Source organism: Cnephaeus nilssonii (assembly GCF_951640355.1).
Source record: "Cnephaeus nilssonii genome assembly, chromosome: 5".
Lineage (NCBI taxonomy): Eukaryota > Metazoa > Chordata > Mammalia > Chiroptera > Vespertilionidae > Cnephaeus > Cnephaeus nilssonii.
Window position 1 is genome coordinate 8,686,798 of NC_137076.1, and position 19,274 is coordinate 8,706,071.

Sequence of the window (19,274 nt, forward strand, 5' to 3'; positions counted from 1 at the left end):
TTTTTTTTCTTATAAATGTCCTAATTACTCCAGCGCCATCTGTTGAAACTTTATCCTTACTCCACTTAATTGCTTTTGCACTTTTGTCAAAAATCAGTTAGACATGTCCAGCTGGCGTGGCTCAGCAGTTGAACGTTGACCTATGAACCAGGAGGTCTCAGTACGACTTCCGGTCAGGACACATGCCCAGGTTTCAGCCTCCATCCCCAGCAGGGGATGTGCCAGAGGCAGCTGACCAATGATTCTCATCATTGATTTTTCTATCTCTCTTCCTCTCTGAAATGAATAAAAAAATATATTTTAAAAATCAGTTAGACATATTTATAGGGACCATGATGTGGTCTTTTCTGTGGCCACCCTCCATCCTGAAGCCATCTAGAGGCCCTGCAGGAGTCACTGCTTTAGTGACTTGTCACTTAGGAATTTTAAGAGATTTAAGAGCTCTGAGCCAGGAACCAGGGATGAGATCTGGTATGTATTTCTTATTGCCCGCAGTACCATTGATCACCCACCATGCCCCAGGACACCTCCAAGCCTTTCTGGGTCCCTCCTCAGTCCTGACGTTTCTCAAAGAGTTAAGGTCCCTACCCCGACTCCAAGGGGCTCCCAGAGAGCTCTCCATCAGCCACAAGACATCATCCAACCCAGCACTGCCCCCCCAGCCAGGACACTCTGAGCCGCCCACCCTAGGCCAGCAAAGCAGGCCGGCCACACTCACAGTCCACGCGGAGCTCGGCCTTGGTGGAGGACACACCCATGCTGTTCTCAGCCAGGCAGCGGTAGACACCCATGTCTGCAGGCACCACAGCCGTGATGATGAGCTGGTGGCCGCCCTGTTGGTCATCACTGATCATGTAGTGGTCATCCTCCTCCAGGATCCTCCCATCCTTGAACCAGCGCACGCTGGGCACGGGCTGGCCTGTCACCACACAGTCGAAGCTCACAGGGTACCCGTCCAGCACCTCCTGATTCTGCAACTCAGTCAGGAACACTGGGGCTGGGAGGGACAGGTAGGGCGCGCAAGTTAGTAGCAGCCCCCGAGCCCAATCACCTGGGCTGCAGTGGGTGCACACCTGTGGCCCGCGAGGCCCCCTTTCAAGGGGGAGCACTCACAGACCAAGCGGCTAAACAGCACTGTCTCTGCTCTCTGAGCTCTTCCCTCCTCCCCATTCCCTAGGGGGAGACCTCCCTTTGTCAGCCTTGTGGCCAGAGGGACAGCAGACAGGAGGCATGGAGGAAGGGAAGTGGAGGCAGGACCAAGGCATTGTGGCTGGGAGTCCAGGGTTTGAGGCCTCGCGCTCAGAATGGAGAGGGACATTTTCAAGGCACAACACTGTGGGTGAACGACACCCCTTCTGCCATTTCTAGGGACATACAAGTGAACAGCGATGTGGCTTTTTAATTAATTTTTGTTGCTGGAGCAGGAAATGGGGTGCAGACCGGACCACATGGAACCCCACCTCTTATACAGGTTGCATCTCAAACCCTCATGGAGAAAAACACAAACAAAAGTCAGCATTCCCACAGCCAGGGCACAGATGAGAACGCTGAGGCTCTGACAATAACGGGCAGAACTGGGTGGAGCTGGAGCTCCATCCACCGCCAAGTCGGGCTCTGCCAACCTCAGTGGGCAGCATCTGCCAAGAGCCAGAAGCTGGGACCCAGCCAACTCCTTGACCTCTCAGCTGACCCTGGTCACGCACCAGCCTCGCCCCTCCTCTCCCGCCCCACCCCAGGTGGCTCACAGACTCACCAGCCTCTGTGGTCCGCGAGCTGGGCACTGGCTCCAAAGGCGCTGTGGGGGCAAGGGCCACCTTGGCGATGCGTATCTCCACCCCCCGGGGTCCCTGCTCCAACAGGCTGATGTCCACCGCAATGCCTAGCATGCTGAACATCTCCTGGAAGTGGGTGGCCGCCCGACGGGCCTCAGCCAGTGCCTCAAAGCGGATGCAAACCAAGTGCTCATCCTCGCGGTACGTCTGCCAGTCCCCAGGCTCCTCGGGCTCCCCTGAGCCCTCGTCGGCACTCAAGAAGATCTCCTCCTCCGAAACCTCGGTTGAGCCCTTGGTGCGGAAGAGGCGGTGCAGCCGCCGGGCTGCCCGGCGGAAGGCGTCATCCACTTCTCCACCGGAGGAGCTCTCAGCCTCACTCTCCGTCCCGCTGACAGCCACGTGGGCACTGTGGACCGTGCAGCCAAACTTGCTGCTCACCTGGCAGGTGTAGCAGCCCGCGTCAGCGTGGCCCACGCCAGTGACCAGCAGAGAACAGGTGCCGTCCCTGAGCTGGTCAATGTGGTGGTGCCTGCCATCCGTCAGCTCCACACCGTCCTTCAGCCAACGAGCTTGCACGTCTGCCTTGCTGGACACCACACACTCCAGACGTAAGATGTCCCCCACCTGTGCCTCGGTGTCTCCAAATGTGCTCCGGAACACGGGCCCCTCCTGCTGCCTCATCTCCTTCCGCACCTTGTAACCTTTGAAGGCAGCCTGGATCTTCATGGCTGCCTTGTCCAGAGACGGGTCACTGAGGTCCTCAATACTCAGGTCTCCTGGCGGCGGGCACACTGTGGTCGGCTGTTTCTGCTGCTTCTGCAGCTTTCCAGAAGGGACTGCTGGAGCCCCAACCTGTGTGCACAGATCGGGTAGGGAAACCGAGGCCTGGATCAGGGAAAGGATGGGCAGGGGCCTCCGGGGTAGGCTGGAGGCAGAACCCAGTCTGATCCCAGCTCCAGCAGGCCACTCTGCCTCCGCTGCTGGCAGCTGCACTACCTTCGCTGAGGCCAGATGCTTGATGGTTCTTGTTGTCACAAAAATCAAGCCCACCTTCCCTGAAATCACTTTACACCCAGGTGGAGACTCACAGGGTTGTGAGGAGTACCACAGAGGGGTCAGTTCCAGCTCCTCAGGGAATGGGTGGATGGGCACATCAGTGGATGGATGGATAAATAGACGTATGAAAGATGCATGATGGCTGAATGGATAGGTAAGTGGTTAAGTGGATGGCAGATAGACTAATAAATGGATGATGATGGTTGGTTGGATGGATGGATGCATGGATGGATGGATAAATGGGTGGTATAGACCTATGGACAGTGAATAGATGGTGAATGGTGGATGGGTGGGCAGATGGGTGAATGTGTGGATAGATGGTGATAAACGGAGGTGCATGGATGGAGGGTTGATGGTGGTAGATGCATGAATGGATAAGCGGATGGCTGATGGATGGATAAATGGATGATGACGGATGAATGGACAAAGGCTTATTGAATGGATGGGTCTGTGGATGGTGAATGGGTGGATAAGATGATGCGTGGATGGACAATGAGTGGTAAAGATCTGAGACACCCAGGCCTCCCTTCAGGCCAGGCTGGAGGCTCACCTTACTGGCCAGTGGAGAGGTGCCAGGCTTCCCAGCCTTCTTGAGGTAGGTGACCAGGGAAGGAGTGCCCGCTCGGGACTCGTCGTCAGAGCTGGTGTGTGAGAGGTCGGCCTCGCCAGTGCGTGCCAGCTCATCGGCTGTGGAGTAGTCCTCAGAGAGGTCAGGGGCCAGGTCCTCTGCCTCCTGCCGCAGGCGCTGCAGGCGCCCGTCCTCCTCAGGCAGCTCGCTGATGGAGTCCAGTGTGGGCTCGCGGCTCATGCGGCGCTTTCGAGCCAGGGCCTCCCACAGCAGGTGCAGGTCACCCTCCTGGGCCGCCTCAGGAGGCAGGCTGGGCTGTGCCGGGACCTCATCTCTGGATCCTGGTGTCAGCACCACTGTGGACAGCAGGAGACCGGTCAGCCAGGTGGGAACTGGGCTGCCGACCGTGGTCCCCTCAATAGGCCTCTGCTGCCCACTGGGGCTTCTGGAGAGCTCGGATGGCACAGCCTTTACCAGGTTCCAGAGGCTCCAAGCCGCTCTCCTTGGGCCTCAACTTCCCCTGCTCAGGCCTCAGTCCTCAGAGTGAGGGGGGTGCTGCTCGAGGTCATGGGGAGGTTCACAGTGCAGGGGGGAGGAGACACAGTGCAGGGGGACTCAGAGCACAGGGGCCTGAGGACTTAAGGGACCAGCAGTGGGTATCCAGGACTGTGATGGCCGGGATCACATTCAGGGAGGGGGTGCAGCCTAAGACGCCAGAGATGTGGGCTCGGACATGAGGCTGAGCCATGCAGGGTCTGTGCGCCTCCCCAGCAAGCTTCAGTTTCCCTTGGTGTGAGGCAAACTCCCCAAGTGGACCCCTTGCTGTGGGAGTCCCCCCCACCCCAGGGTCTCCCCCAACTCCTCCACTCCCGCACGCTGGGCCCTGGAGGACGCACCCTGGAAGGCCCTGGCAGCAGCAGAGATGGGATCCCTGGCAGGGCCGCAGCGGTACTCGCCCTGGTCCTCTGCTGAGAAGCCCCGAATCACCAGCGTCTGCCGCCCACTCTGGCAAAGAACCTGGAAGCGCCCGCCAGGCTGGATGCGCTCCGTTCCCTTCAGCCAGACGACCTCTCCAGCCTCCAGCACCTCACATTCCAGACGCAGATCCTGGCCGGCCGCCACCTGCCGGCTCTCCAGAGAGAGGGGCGCGGGCGCAGGCTCCAGGGGCTCTGCTGAGGATGAGCGCATCAGTAAGGACGGGAGGCCGCGCCGACCTTCCAGTTTAGCGAGGCCGAGTGCTCCAGGCTGGACCCCCCACCCTTCTCCGCCAGGACCCGGGCAGCCACTCACCGAGCCTCACTGTCTGGGGCAGGTGCACGGGCTCCCCGGCGCCTGCAGGCCCCACAGCCGCCACGCGGAAGCGGTAGGTCTCCCCAGGGGCCAGGCCGTCCACAACGCACTCGGGCTCGGACACCAGCTCGTGGCACAGCTGCCACTCCCCAGTGGCCGATGGCTTCATCTCCACCCGGTAGCCACGGAGACCTCCACCGCCATCGCTGGCGGGGGCCACCCAAGACAACGTCACGGAGCGGTCACTGCGCCCCACCACCTCGGCGTCCTCCGGGGGATCCGGGAGGCCTGCGGGGGAGGGCGGTCAACTTGGTCTCCATTTTCTCATATGGGGCACAGCCCCTCCTGCCCTAGGGTCTGATTCTGGGGCGCAGTGAGGGCTCGGACAGATCACCCCCCGCCAGGCCTGTGAGCCATGGTGCCTGGGCTCCTGTCTCCGGGAGTGAGGGCTGTCCGCCTGGGTGGGAGGACACGGAGAGCCTGCAGTAGCTTCTGGGAACAGACAAAACTCCCTCATTGGAGCCTCCGCCCCTCCCCACCCATGGGAGAATCCAGCACCCGAGCCACCCACCCAGCACGGTGAGCCGCGCGGAGGCCACGGCATCGCGGGCGGCAAAGGTGACTTCGCCGGCGTGGTGCGGCCGGGCGCGGCGCAGCAGCAGCGTGTGGTGGCTGCCGTCTGCGGTCACCATCCAGTCCTCGTCGTCAGGCTGCACGGCAGCCCCGTTGATGTACCAGGTTGCCTCGCCCACGGGCACCGCCTCGCTGAGCGTGCAGCTGAAGTGGGCCTGCCTTCCTGCCCCCACGGTCGCGTCCCGCGGGGGCTCCAGGACCTCCAGGCGCCAGCCTGCGGGCGGGGCCAGGGCGTGAGCTCGGGACCAGGATGGTGGCCTCCCGGTGCTGGGAGACCTTTCCCCCTCACCCCTCCCTCTACCTCCGAGCCAAGTCGGGGGCCCAGCTCCCGTGGGAGGGGTCTTAGAGAGCTGATCTCTGAGATCATTGTTCTCTAAATTCCAAGCCTCCGGTGGGATGGAGCTTCAGAGACCAACAGCCCCCCCCCCCCCCCCATAAAGGCAGTATCTGGTGGAAGGGGTCTGAGAGACCCACGCCCCCTTGCACCCTGGCATCTGGTGGGAGGGGTCTCAGAGACCCACGGCCACACCCCTACCCCATAGTGGGAAGGGTCTGAGAGACCCAGCCAACCTGCAGGCCCAGCTCAACCCCTCCTCATCCCTTCAGCCGAGTATCCAGTGGGAGGGTCGCAGAGATCCCGACCCGCACACCCACCTCTGACGGTGAGGAACGCTGAGGTCACCACATCCCCAGCCAGGAAGGTCACCCGGCAGCTGTCCTGAGGCCGCAGGTTTTTGAGCAGCAGCAGGTGCCGCAGACCATTCTCGAAGTAGACCACCTCGGCGTTCTCTGAGCTGAACACGGGCTGGTCATCCAGCAGCCAGGTGTGCGCAGCCACCTCTGGCAGGGACAGGTGGCACTCGAACAGCGCTTCGCCCCCCTCGGGCACCTCCACGTTCTCCAGGCCACGCACCACTGTATTCTTGGCTGGGGGATGGAGGGGTGACTCAGGGCGTGGGCCCTCACTGCCCAGGCCGCATAGAAATGCCCCCCATGACACAGGGCCAAACAGCGGGCCACCAGTGATGTCCACGTGGAGCCTTCATGCATGTCCTCCCAAGGCCCTGCCCACCTCCACACCATCACCACGCTAGTGTCAGGACGGGGTCTTCCCCACCTCACAGGAGAGAAGCCTCACAGGTGCTCCCACCCTTGCCCTGGCTGCAGGTGGGGCTCTACTGTCCCCCTTTCCTCTGTCTCCGGGCCAGAGCTATCAGACCTGCGGGGCTGCTACTCTCACTCGCTGGGACCCCAGAGACCTCTGCCATCTTCCCCAGCCGTCTCTGTTCTCTCCTAAAAAGTCCGAGAGTCTACAATAAATGGCCGTGCGTTTTCCACGGAGGCCATGAACTCAGTGCCTGACTGTGAGGCTTGCCACCTCCTAGCGCCGTTTCCAGGACAGGCATCCAGCCAAGAGGAGTGACAAGAGGGGACACTGCAGTGGGAATGAAGGAGGGGTGCATGGGGGACAGCGGGGAGTCAGGCCAGTGGGGTGAGGGATGCGAGGGGCCAGGTGGTGAGAGCAGGCAGGAAAGGAGCTCCCGGTGACCCAGGGCTGGCCTGGATGCTGGAAAGGTCTGACTTTGACCCACATGACAGCAAGGAGCCACTGCAGTCACTGAGCTGGAGGTCCGAGCCCACAGCCCCAACTGCTGTCTGGATACGTGCCCCAGACGGAAGCCACACACAGCCAGGATGCACCCTCCCAGATCGGTTAGCGTCCAGGCCCATGCCATAGGCAGGGGTGTCTGCTCTGGACAGGGGCCCAGGGAATGAAGTGGGGAGGGTGTCTCAAAACAGAGGACCTGCTGGGCTACCCACATCCCGCTCCCACTGCTTTCCCACAACAGAGCAGACTCCCCCCTGGCCCAGCCCCGCTCCTCCCCACATTAGAGCTGACAGGGACTTAGGCGCCTGACTCCATTCCACTGGATGGCATGATCAGGGCCAGCTGACGGAGACAGGAGGGGTGGGGAGCCAGGGGGAGGCCGGTGAGGTCACTGCTGGAGCTCACCCTTACTTCCTACCCAAGGATGTCACCATTGTGTTTGATAAACCCCCAGATTTTAAAGCAGCAGCAAGCCCCCGAGCCCTACTGTCCCCCTTCCTTACACTGCTCCCTTCTCCTTGTGGCCCTGCCTGTGGCTGAAGGCTCTACCCCGATGTCCAGGAGCCCCAGACCCACCCCCCAGGCCGGGGACACACTGCTCCGATCACATTTCCAATGAGGATGTCGGGGTGCTGCCGTGAATGGAGGGAGTTTTGTCTGTTCCCTGATGTGCTCACAGGTGCCCCCCAAAAAATGTTTACAAAACTTAGTTGTTGAACTAGTGAGGGAATGTGGGGGGGGGGGAGGGCCAGGGGTTGTGAACTCCCGTGGCCAGTGGGAGACTGGTCTCACCTGCTCACCCCTGCTATCCAGCTTGGATGGCCCCAACAACCCTCTCCACTCTCCAGCTCACTCCCCACCAGGGACAGTTCAGATTTCCCCAAAGATCAAGTGGCTTCAGCCAAACATTGCCCCCTTCCACACAGGGGGGCGGCCACTGTCCCCTGCTCCTGGTTCCCCAACAGCATATCCTCTCAAGGACATGGGGCTTGGTGCGCCCTCCAAGTGACAGCCTGGGAAGAGACAGAGCTGGGATCTGAGCCCAGGATGTGGGGACACAGCCCCACGTAGAGCCCTGCGGAGGGTCCTGCGGCCCCAGGCCTGCTTGCTCACCCGCCCGGAGGCTGCTTCCTTGCCCGCCTCTACCTCCCCAGTGTTTTGGATGCAGGTTCTTTAGGTGTAGTCTCTGCCCAGGGTCTGTCCAGCCACCCTGTGCCATCAGGCTGCTTGAGGAGGGGTGGGGTCTGGATGGGTGGGCTCAGGGCCCAGCCAGCTTCAGCAGGACCTACTGCTCAGATCCCGTCTTTCTAGTACTGGCACGGCCACGCACTGCTGGCCGCCCCTGCCCGATGCTCCACCATTGCGTCTTGGCTGGAACCATGCCGAAGCCTGCTAGGCCTGGGCTGCCTGCTGGGCGGCCTCACCTTGCACTTGCAGCAGAGCCACCACTCGGGTGCCCGCAGCCTCACAAGAATAGATGCCACTGTCGCAGGGCAAGGCTGGCCTGAAGGACAGCCTGGCCACGGTCCAGTCCTGCTCTATGATGACGCGACGCCCGTCGGCGCGCACCTCCTGCTCGTCCATCTTCCACGTGGCCTGCACTGGCCGTGAGTACTGGCAGAGGAGCTCGGCCGGGCCACCCTCCTCCACCGCCAGGTCTTGCATGGCACTGACCACCTCCACAGCGGGATCTGTCGGCCAACACGCCGGGCACGTGTAAGCCTGAGCCGTGTGACCACCGCCTACCCGCCCTCTGCGGTCAGCAGCAGCAGTTCATCGGCAAGCAAGCGAGGGGCTTTGGCAGGAAAGGAACTGGCCACGGTGGCCCAGGACCCTCCACATAATGCAAGCCTTGCCCCTACACACCCCACCCATGGCAGATGGCCTCCATCCACTTGTCCCCTCCTGGCCCCTCTGGCCTCCTGAGCCCTTTCCTCCCTGGGCCTGGGGAGCAGGGGGCACCAGCAGGGACACAACGCCTCCTCCTGAAAGTTCAGGGGCCCTCAGCATCTGCTGGGCACACAAGCACCCCCAGCCCAGCTTGCCCCTTTTTCAGGGGCCTCTTCACCCCTCCAGAGGGCGCCATCCCATCTCCACCTGGAAAAATCCTACTCAACAAATGGGTTGCTCCTTGGACCTGGGGGCATGTCCATTTACTCTTCAACAGTGCAGAGAAACCCCATCTGCAAACACGCCAGGTGAAACCACACCAGCGGCCGTCCCAGGAGCACCCGACTGGGAGTGGACTGAGGGGGTCCCTGGCAGCCCACTGCCCTCCCCAATGGCTAGCTCTGTCCCAAAAGAGCACAAGACCCCCAACCCAAACCACAGCGGTGTAAGCAGCCTCGAGCAGGGATAGGGCAGGCTGGGGCAAGGTGGGAAGGCTGCCCTCTGGGTATACGCCTGAGACAGGTGCAGCCGCAGAGGGGCGACCAGGTGGCACCAGCACTCACGGTCCCACGAGCAGGTGGGCATGAAGTTGGCCTTCCACACATGTGTGAGTGTCCACACATGGCACGTGTGGAGCAATGCCAGTCCCCAACCCCCTGCCCCGGAGCCTGCAGGAAGCTTGCGGGAGCAGCGATGGCAGAAGCATTAGTGCGGGCGGGTTCCCATTGGCTGGTACCTTTGACTAACAACTTGGCCGTGGAGACCAGGGGCCCTGCACGGAAGGTGATGGTGCCTGAGTCAGCAATCCCCAGGCCCGACAGCGTGAGGGAATGAACCGTCCCATCATGCACGCAGATGGCACTCTGGGGGCTGTCCTGCAGCAGAGTCCCATCCAGCCACCAGCAGGCCTCGGGCCCACCCGCACAGGACACCTCACAGGAGAACGTGGCCACATCCCCCGCAAAGACGTCCACATTCTGCAGGCCACGTACCAGGCATGGTGCTGCCTCTGCACAAGAGGGCAATAGGAGGGCAGGCTGGGGTGCCCTGGGCCCACAGGACTATGTGGGGGGTATACAATTTGGGGGATCCCTGGCACTGGGGTTTAGAGATCAACTTGGGCCAGCTATCCCACCCTGCTCACGGAATGATACATTCAGACCACTCACAGAGAGTGGGCTCAGTGTCCCTGCACTCACACCCTCTCCAGAATACACCTGTTTTCACAAAAATACACAGAATACATGCATCCACAGCCTCTTCAGCAATCAGAATGACAAGTCCCAAGCCGCATGGCTACGGGGTGGTGGGGAGGAGAGGCTGTGGGGCCGCCACTCTGAGAGGGTGGGGTCTGCCTCAGGTAGCAAGCCTTCCGTCCCTGCAAGTGTGGAAGCAGATGCTTCTTCTATTCCCAGAAGGCCACATGGCCAGATGTCACCTGTGGTCCCCAGCCCTAAAATTCCAGGGCCCTAATGCCCATGGCAACTACTTTCTGCCCCAGCACACAGCAGGCCCTAGCACAGGGGCTTCCCCAACCTGGCTGCTGCCTGATCTGTGCCCCCACACCTGCCCCAGCTAGGCTTTCCTCAGAAATCTCCCCAAGCCCTTCCTTGGCATGCACCACCAAAACTTCAGCCCCAGCCCTCCACCTGCCCTAACCCTCTTCTGAGAGTGCACATCTGACAGTCCCTGACTGCCCCACCAGCTCCCCATTCCCACTTCCAGCACTGTTCCTAAGCTGGTCCATGTAACACCTATCAGGACACCCCAGGCCATTTCCCTCCCCCGAGGACATGGCCAGGTGTCTGCACACAGGTCAGTTGGCACAGGCTGGGACTTGGCTGACAGGGGTCAAGGCACAACCCTCAGCAAGACCCATAAGTCCCAACCCAGCTCCATGTCCCCCCTCACAACCAACCACCCTGACGAACACACAAAGCCTTTTCTGGCCCAGCCAGATCACGATACCTGGGACACTGCCCCTCTCCCTCCATTCAACTTGAGGCCTTTCCCAATCCCAGAGACCACAGAGTCTTTCCCAGCATCAGAGGCCAAAGAACTCGCCATATCTGTTCACCCCCTGAAGACCCGGGACATGCTTTGTCTCTAATGTCCAATTATCCCAGTGGATTGGGGACTCCCTGATGGCATAGCTGCACCTGGCCCCTCTGAAGATCCGAGACATAGACAAAGGTAGAGGCTTAGAGTGTTTGTTCAATGGATGGTAGATGGTGAATGGATGAATGGATAGGTGAACAGATGAATGGTTGGGTAGGTGGATGATTGATAAATGGATGGACAAATGGTTGAATAGATGAATTGATTGATGGATGGATGTTGGTGGATGGATGGGTGGATGGATGGATGGTGGATGAATGAATAGGTAAATGGTAGATGGATGGTGGATGGATGGTAAATGGATGGATCAATAATGAATGATATTGTATGGTGGCTAGGTGGAAGATAGATCAATGGTGGATGGATTGATGGTGGATGGACGGATAGATGGTGGATGGTGAATGGATGCTATGTGTTGGATGAATGGATGATGGATGGATGAATGGATGAATGATGAAGTATGGTGGATGGATGGATGGTGGGTGGGTGGGTGGGTGATGAGGGATGGGACTGGATGGTAGACAGTTGGTTAGATGGATGGGACTGGTGTGAGAACCAGGAGTAGAACAGCAAGTGAGGGACACTCAAGAATAACCAGCTCTGAAGACAAGGTATAATCTAAGGTGAAGGTTCTTGAAATCCTGTTTGCATGCCTGAGGCCAACTACACTATACCCAAAAACTGTACACGTGTCACAGGTATGCTATTGCACCATCGCCTGGGAGCCTGTCAAGTATGCACATGTGTGTTAAGATGACCTGTGCCATAGGAGTAGCCATACAGAGGGCTTCCACCTTAGGGCTCAACCCCCTGCCCCCATGGCCAGGCTCCCCACCTCCCTCCTGCAGACAGCGCTAACCCCCACACAGGGACCCCACATGCACACCAGAATTTCCCAAGCTGATCTTCACCAGCCCACCTCAGTGGGCTATCCAGTTCATGGCTCTGGCAGTCAGGGGCCGGAAAACTGCCACCCAAGGCAAGATAACTGCTGGAAGACCTGGGTTTCTGACCACACCACCCCCAACAGCTCTTTGACTAGGGAGGGACATGGAGACATCACCTTGCCAAGTGTGGGAGGGGGCTGCCCACCTGTGACCTTCAGCTGGGCCTCTGAGCTACATGAGCCCACCTGGAAACTGATGGTTCCAACATCCTCGAGGGTCACCTGTGGGAGCGGAGATGGGGTCTCAGCCTGGCAGCCTGTTCAGGCCGTGTCTCCTGACAACTCCCCAGGCCAATCCAATGGGAGTTGGAGCCTTCTCCTCCCACACTCCTGGGAGCATGTGGACGGAGGCAGGTCCCAGGGTCCCACCTTGTGTAGAGTGAGCGAGTGGAGTGTGCCTTGCTCCACTGTGATGTCATTCATTTCGTTGGCCTGCAGGGGCACTCCTCCCAAGGCCCAGCGAGCCTCCTGGCCAGAGGCCCTGGACAGCCGGCATCGGAAATGGGCATCCTGGCCCTCACTGAGCTGCACATCCTGCAGGGGCTCCAGAATGGTCACCTGGGGGGCTGCACCAAGGGAAGTGTGGCATCAGCCTCAGCAGCTGGGATGCTCCACGGTCAGGAGCGCCTCCCAGTTCTGGAGTCTGCCCCTAGCACCCCACCCCAATTTCTGTAGATAAGCATACAGGGTACCACTCAACCCTGGCATCTCGAGCCACCTCAGAACCACCCATGCATGGGACTAGTTCCCAATCCCCAAAGCAGGGACCCTTGCAGTCTGCCTCTGTCTCCCAACAGGGTCTGGACATTTGGGCTCCGAGTGTGCTGAGAGGGGCAGCCACCCTCACCCACTCCCACGGACAGCGAGCTGGGCTGAGGACTTGTGGAGGCCCACGTGGAAGGAGACTGTGCTTGCAACTTCATGTCACACCCTTCAGCTGCAGCATGTGGGTGCGGTCGCCCTGCACAGCCACCTCTGCCACCTTGCTGCTTTGTAGTGGCAGGCCATGGAGGCATCCCTGGGCAGCTGTGGCCCTTGCACTTGACACCTCACAGCTGAACTCCACCTCCCTGTCAGCCTGCACCTCCATGTCAACCAGGCCTCACACAATGGTTACCTCAGGCTCTGGGGTGTGGGTGATGGGACCCTTAACCAGTCAGGCCTGAGCACCCAGGTGAACCTCCAACTCTCCCTCTTCCAGGAAGCCTTCCCGGATACTCTCACATGCTTGCTCTGTCCCCTCTATCTGCCTCACATAGCATTCATCACCTGATTTGCTACAAACAGAGACCCCTAGGGGCAAAGATGGGCTCAGGCATCTCTGTTAAGAGGAAGTAGGCAAGGGGCTGCAGAGTGGGGAGCTGCCTCTTTCCATCCCCACCCCGCGGTCAGCCCTGCCCTGGCTGGGACATCAGGAAGGCAAGACCTACACACAGACAGGCAGGGGCTCAGAGAGGGCAGCCCGTGTCAGGCTGCCCTACCTGCCGGCTAGGGGCAGGAGGCAGGGCAGCATCCAGGGGCCACAGCCTCCCTTTTCCCACTGTCGACAGGGGAGTGATGCCGAAATGAGAAGAGAGAGCTTGTAACCCCAGGGGTCCGAGGGCCACCCTTGGAACAGCACCTGGAGAGAGGGGGTCACAGGTCAACCATTAGGGAAGGGCTCACCTCTGACCTTGACAGAGGCCATGGTTTTCTGGCCACCCACCACGCAGGCATACTGGCCCGAGTCCTTGGCCTCGAGCCCGTGGATCAGCAGTTCACACGTGGCCCCCTGGTGACGGATCTCGTACTTGGAGCCAGTGTGCAGCTCCACACCCTCCTTGAGCCACTGCACAGGGGCCCCAGGCTCCACCTCACTCAGCTGGCAGCACAGCCGGGCCAGGCTGCCCACCTCCTGCTCTGCGTCCTGCAGCTCAGTCTGGAACATGGGCCTGGGGGCTGGGGGGCCAGAGGGGGACTTAGAAGTGCTGAGCAAGGCACCCCACCCACCACTCCACAGGGTCTGAGGGGCCCGGGGAAGGCAGGGGCCAGCGGGCAGCTCACCGCGAACTGAGAGTCTGGCCGTGCTCTGTGCGTGGCCTGTGTCACAGGTGTAGTGTCCGGCGTCCTCCTGCTCTGCATCGTGCACCAGCAGCTCCACAGTCACGCCTTCCTGAACCATCTGGTACTTGGCGCAGGGGAAGAGCTGCAGCAAGCCCTTGCGCCACTCCACACTGGCGCCCGCCCGGCTCAGCTCACAGCACAGTCGTGCTGTCCCACCCTCATCCACCTCCTGGGCCTGCAGTTCCCGGAGGAACCGCACGGGTGCAGCTGTGGGGAGGGGGGACGTAAGGTCAACTGAATATCCGGTCAGGTCCGCCCACCAGCCCTGCCCGAGCCAGGGTCCCCTAGATTGGACTCCAGTACGGGACTGCAGCCCAGAGGGCCCCCCAAAGCACGCAGGGCCTGTGCAGAGGGCAGAGCCCAATCTTGGGGCCCACCTGTGACGGTGACGGTGGCGCTGGTGGCCTGGGAGCCACAGGTGCAGGTGTACTCGCCCGCATCTTCCCAGCGCAGGTCCCGCAGCACCAGCTCCACCAGGCAGCCCTGCTGCCGCGGCTCCCGGCGCCCGTCGGCCTGCACCTCCAGGCCACCCTTGCTCCAGACCACAGCCCTGGGCTCGGACAGCTCACATCGCAGGCTGGCCCCTGTGCCTTCCTCAGCCTGCAGGTTCTGCAAGGGCTTCCTGAATACCGACGGCGGGGCTGCGGGGTGGGTGGGCAGAGGGGAGACAGGGTCAGTCTAGAGACCCAGTCAGGAGACAGGCCCCCTACACCAGTCAACCCTGCTGAGAACCTAGGACAGGTGTGGCTCCCAGCTTCACCCCAGCTGTCTGGCTGCCCAATGGACCCATTGCCACAGGACCCAGGAGACTGGGGTAGGAATGGGCATCATGGGTCTGGGCCCACTTCAAGGGAAAGGAGGATCCATGGTGGGAGCTTCGGGAGGAGCTCTGGATTAACCAGGCAAATCTCATGCCAGCTTTCACCTAGGATGCCCATGGGCAGAGCTGTGTCCCATCAGGCAATCAGGGCCAGGGGGTCCCCTCAGACCCCTAAGACAGGGCCATCCCTCAGATCCTGACTAGAGGATAGAAGGGAGAAAAGATAAACAGATTAGGACAGGAAGACAGACAAGCTGGAATTCAGTCATTACCATGAGAATTGGCCAAGTGAGGTCATTTGGATGGAGATCAGTACCTGGACACCAGGACACTGGACAACATAATGATAGGCAAGCAGACAGCAGACAGAGGGAAATTGTTCAAGGCAGGGAGGAGGGAGTGCCCATTGGTACCCAGTGTGGATGCAAGAGACAAGGAGAGGGCCATGGCATCCAAATGAGTCTACGTGGCCACAGACAATCTTTACCCTTGACAGTCAGTGTGGCCGACGTGCTCTCCTGCCCGCACACGCACGAGTACTCCCCGGCATCTGCCACAACCAGTTTCCGGATCTCCAGCTCACACACGGCCCCGTCCTGCCTCAGGCTGACTCTGTCCCCAGCTCTGAGGGTCTCGAGCCCCTTCCTCCACTCCACGGGGGCCGCCTTGCTCAGCTCACAGCGCAGTGTGGCTGTGGCCCCTTCCGTGGCCTCTTCCTTCCTCAGGATCGTTGTGAACTTCGCAGGCAGGGCTGCGGAGGGTCAGAGTGACACAGAGAACTTCAGACTGCCCGCGGGACTCTGTGTCCAGGATAAGGACACCCACAAGGGCCACACAAACTGCTATTGGCCGTCACATGCACTTGAGAACAAATGCACAGATGGTGACAAAGGCAAAAGGAACAAGAGGAACAGTAGACACAAAGGACTACACATGGACATCGGGACCACTGGACGGAGAGATGAAGCTGGGAGATGCTCCGGGACCCCAGTTGGAGACATAAACCCATGGATGCTACAAGGGAGGTGTTGACAGAGAAGAAATGTGCAGACACCAAGCCACTGGTCCCATATGCAGACTTTACCCTTGACGGTCAGCGTGGCCGACGTGCTCTCCTGCCCGCACACGCACGAGTACTCCCCGGCATCTGCCACCACGAGGCCACGGATCTCCAGCTCACACACGGCCCCGTCCTGCCTCAGGCTGACTCTGTCCCCAGCTCTGAGGGTCTCGAGCCCCTTCCTCCACTCCACAGGGGCCACCTTGCTCAGCTCGCAGCGCAGCGTTACCACGGCCCCTTCTGTGGCCTCTTCCTTCCTCAGACCCTTTGTGAACTTGGCGGGCAGGGCTGGGAGTCAGAAAGATATGGGCACAATCATACATATGAGCAATGGATAAGACAAGACGTGGACAGCACAGAGGAGACATAAAACCCATGTGGACACAAGCTACGTGCTGGGTGTGCCCGGTCACATTGTGCATGGTGGCACCCCGCAACCAGCCTGTGAACAGCAGGGCTGTGCCACTTTCATGGACACCTCAGGCCTCAGGCTTTGTATGAAACTGGTGGACGGGGCTGGGAGGGCTGGAAAGACAGTGAAACAGATTCTGGGGGGAAATGTGGGGCAGGACATGACTGGATGGACCAGGTGACACAGACTCTGACAGGAAACAGAAAACCAGTGGTGACACGAGGGATGAGGAGTGGCCTACGTGCTGGTTTCTCGTGGTTTGCACAAGAGCCCGGAAGGTGGAAGGGATTCTGTGGAATTATGGGAAGCAAACGACACTGAGACAGCAGAGAACATGGAATGAGTGCAGGCAGATGTCATGAAGCGGGTAACTGAACACCAAAGCACGGCTCTGCTTGGCGACACACGGTCTTTACCCCTGACGGTCAGCGTGGCCGACGTGCTCTCCTGCCCGCACACGCACGAGTACTCCCCGGCATCTGCCACCACGAGGCCACGGATCTCCAGCTCACACACGGCCCCGTCCTGCCTCAGGCTGACTCTGTCCCCAGCTCTGAGGGTCTCCAGCCCCTTCCTCCACTCCACGGGGGCCGCCTTGCTCAGCTCGCAGCGCAGTGTGGCTGTGGCCCCTTCCGTGGCCTCTTCCTTCCTCAGACTCTTTGTGAACTTCACGGGCAGGGCTGCGGAGGGTCAGAGTGTCACAGAGAACTTCAGACTGTCTGCGGGACTCTGTGTCCAGGACAAGGACACACACAAGGACCATACAAACTGCAAAGGGCCACGGTGTCAATGAGAACGAATGTACAGATGGTGACAGAGGCAAACGGAGGAGAAGAACAGAGGAGACAAAGGACTGGACACAAAAATCAGGACATGAAATTGGCCACAGCGGGGAGATGCTCAAAGAGAAACCCTGCCCCGTAGTCCTACAGAGCAGAAGGTGGTCTCTGCAGACACCAAGCTTTTGGTCCACACGGTCTTTACCCCTGACGGTCAGCATGGCCGATGTGCTCTCCTGCCTGCACACGCATGAGTACTCCCCGGCATCTGCCACCACGAGGCCACGAATCTCCAGCTCACACACGGCCCCGTCCTGCCTCAGGCTGACTCTGTCCCCAGCTCTGAGGGTCTCGAGCCCCTTCCTCCACTCCACAGGGGCCGCCTTGCTCAGCTCGCAGCGCAGCGTTACCACGGCCCCTTCTGTGGCCTCTTCCTTCCTCAGACCCTTTGTGAACTTGGCGGGCAGGGCTGGGAGTCAGAAAGATATGGGCGCAATCATACATATGAGCCATGGATAAGACTAGACGTGGACAGCACAGAGGAGACATAAAACCCATGTGGACACGAGCTACGTGCTGGGTGTGCCCGGACACATTGTGCATGGTGGCACCCCTCAACCAGCCTGTGAACAGCAGGGCTGTGCCACTTTCATGGACACCTCAGGCCTCAGGTTTGTATGAAACTGGTGGACGGGGCCGGGAGGGCTGGAAAGACAGTGAAACAGATTCTGTGGGGAAATGTGGGCAAACATGACTGGATGGACCAGGTGACACAGACTCTGACAGAAAACAGAACAAAACCAGTGGTGACACGACGGATGAGGAGTGGCCTACGTGCTGGTTTCTCGTGGTTTGCACAACAGCCGGGGAGGTGGAAGGGATTCTGTGGGATTATGGGAAACAAACGACACTGAGACAGCAGAGAACATGGAATGAGTGCAGGCAGATGTCATGAAGCGGGTAACTGAACACCAAAGCACGGCTCTGCTTGGCGACACACGGTCTTTACCCCTGACGGTCAGCGTGGCCGACGTGCTCTCCTTCCCGCACACGCATGAGTACTCCCCGGCATCTGCCACCATCAGGCCACAAATTTCCAGCTCACACACAGCCCCGTCCTGCCTCAGGCTGACTCTGTTCCCAGCTCTGAGGGTCTCCAGCCCCTTCTTCCACTCCACGGGGGCTGCCTTGCTCAGCTCACACAGCAGCATGGCTGTGGCCCCTTCCGTGGCCTCCTCATTCCTCAGGCTCTTTGTGAACTTCGCAGGCACGGCTGGAGAGGGTCAGAGTGACACAGAGAACTTCAGACTGCCCGCAGGACTCTGTGTCCAAGACAAGGATACTCACAAGGACCACACAAACTGCTATTGGCCGTCGCATGCACTTGAGAACAAATGCACAGATGGTGACAAAGGCAAAAGGAACAAGAGGAACAGTAGACACAAAGGACTACACATGGACATCAGGACCTCTGGACGGAGAGACGAAGCTGGGAGATGCTCGGGGACCCCAGTTGGAGACATAAACCCATGGATGCTACAAGGGAGCAGGTGTTGACAGAGAAAAAATGTGCAGACACCAAGCCACTGGTCCCATATGCAGACTTTACCCTTGACGGTCAGCGTGGCCGACGTGCTCTCCTGCCCGCACACGCACGAGTACTCCCCGGCATCTGCCACCACGAGGCCACGGATCTCCAGCTCACACACGGCCCCATCCTGCCTCAGGCTGACTCTGTCCCCAGCTCTGAGGGTCTCGAGCCCCTTCCTCCACTCCACAGGGGCCGCCTTGCTCAGCTCGCAGCGCAGTGTGGCTGCGGCCCCTTCTGTGGCCTCTTCCTTCCTCAGACCCTTTGTGAACTTGGCGGGCAGGGCTGGGAGTCAGAAAGATATGGGCGCAATCACACATATGAGCCATGGATAAGACAAGACGTGGACAGCACAGAGGAGACAAGACCCATGTGGACACGAGCTACGTGCTGGGTGTGCCCGGTCACATTGTGCATGGTGGCACCCCTCAACCAGCCTGTGAACAGCAGGGCTGTGCCACTTTCATGGACGCCTCAGGCCTCAGGTTTGTATGAAACTGGTGGACGGGGCCGGGAGGGCTGGAAAGACAGTGAAACAGATTCTGTGGGGAAATGTGGGGCAGACATGACTGGATGGACCAGGTGACACAGACTTTGACAGGAAACAGAGCAAAACCAGTGGTGACACGA

General features: G+C 59.9%; 1 protein-coding gene across 1 annotated transcript in view; it reads right to left on the reverse strand.

Moving 5' to 3' along the window:
- The window catches only part of OBSCN (obscurin, cytoskeletal calmodulin and titin-interacting RhoGEF), a gene marked incomplete at both ends in the record, with an annotated part of 160,537 nt that overhangs the window by 48,054 nt on the left and 93,209 nt on the right, over positions 1-19,274 (reverse strand). The window contains 20 exon segments of the mRNA XM_079773281.1: positions 719-997; positions 1,754-2,624; positions 3,379-3,752; positions 4,293-4,568; positions 4,687-4,974; positions 5,974-6,246; positions 12,029-12,104; positions 12,252-12,448; positions 12,734-12,804; positions 12,806-12,984; positions 12,988-13,007; positions 13,548-13,820; positions 13,926-14,192; positions 14,363-14,626; positions 15,293-15,556; positions 15,890-16,153; positions 16,694-16,957; positions 17,262-17,525; positions 18,066-18,329; positions 18,666-18,929. Of these exon segments, the coding sequence (XP_079629407.1) occupies positions 719-997; positions 1,754-2,624; positions 3,379-3,752; positions 4,293-4,568; positions 4,687-4,974; positions 5,974-6,246; positions 12,029-12,104; positions 12,252-12,448; positions 12,734-12,804; positions 12,806-12,984; positions 12,988-13,007; positions 13,548-13,820; positions 13,926-14,192; positions 14,363-14,626; positions 15,293-15,556; positions 15,890-16,153; positions 16,694-16,957; positions 17,262-17,525; positions 18,066-18,329; positions 18,666-18,929 (5,292 nt within the window).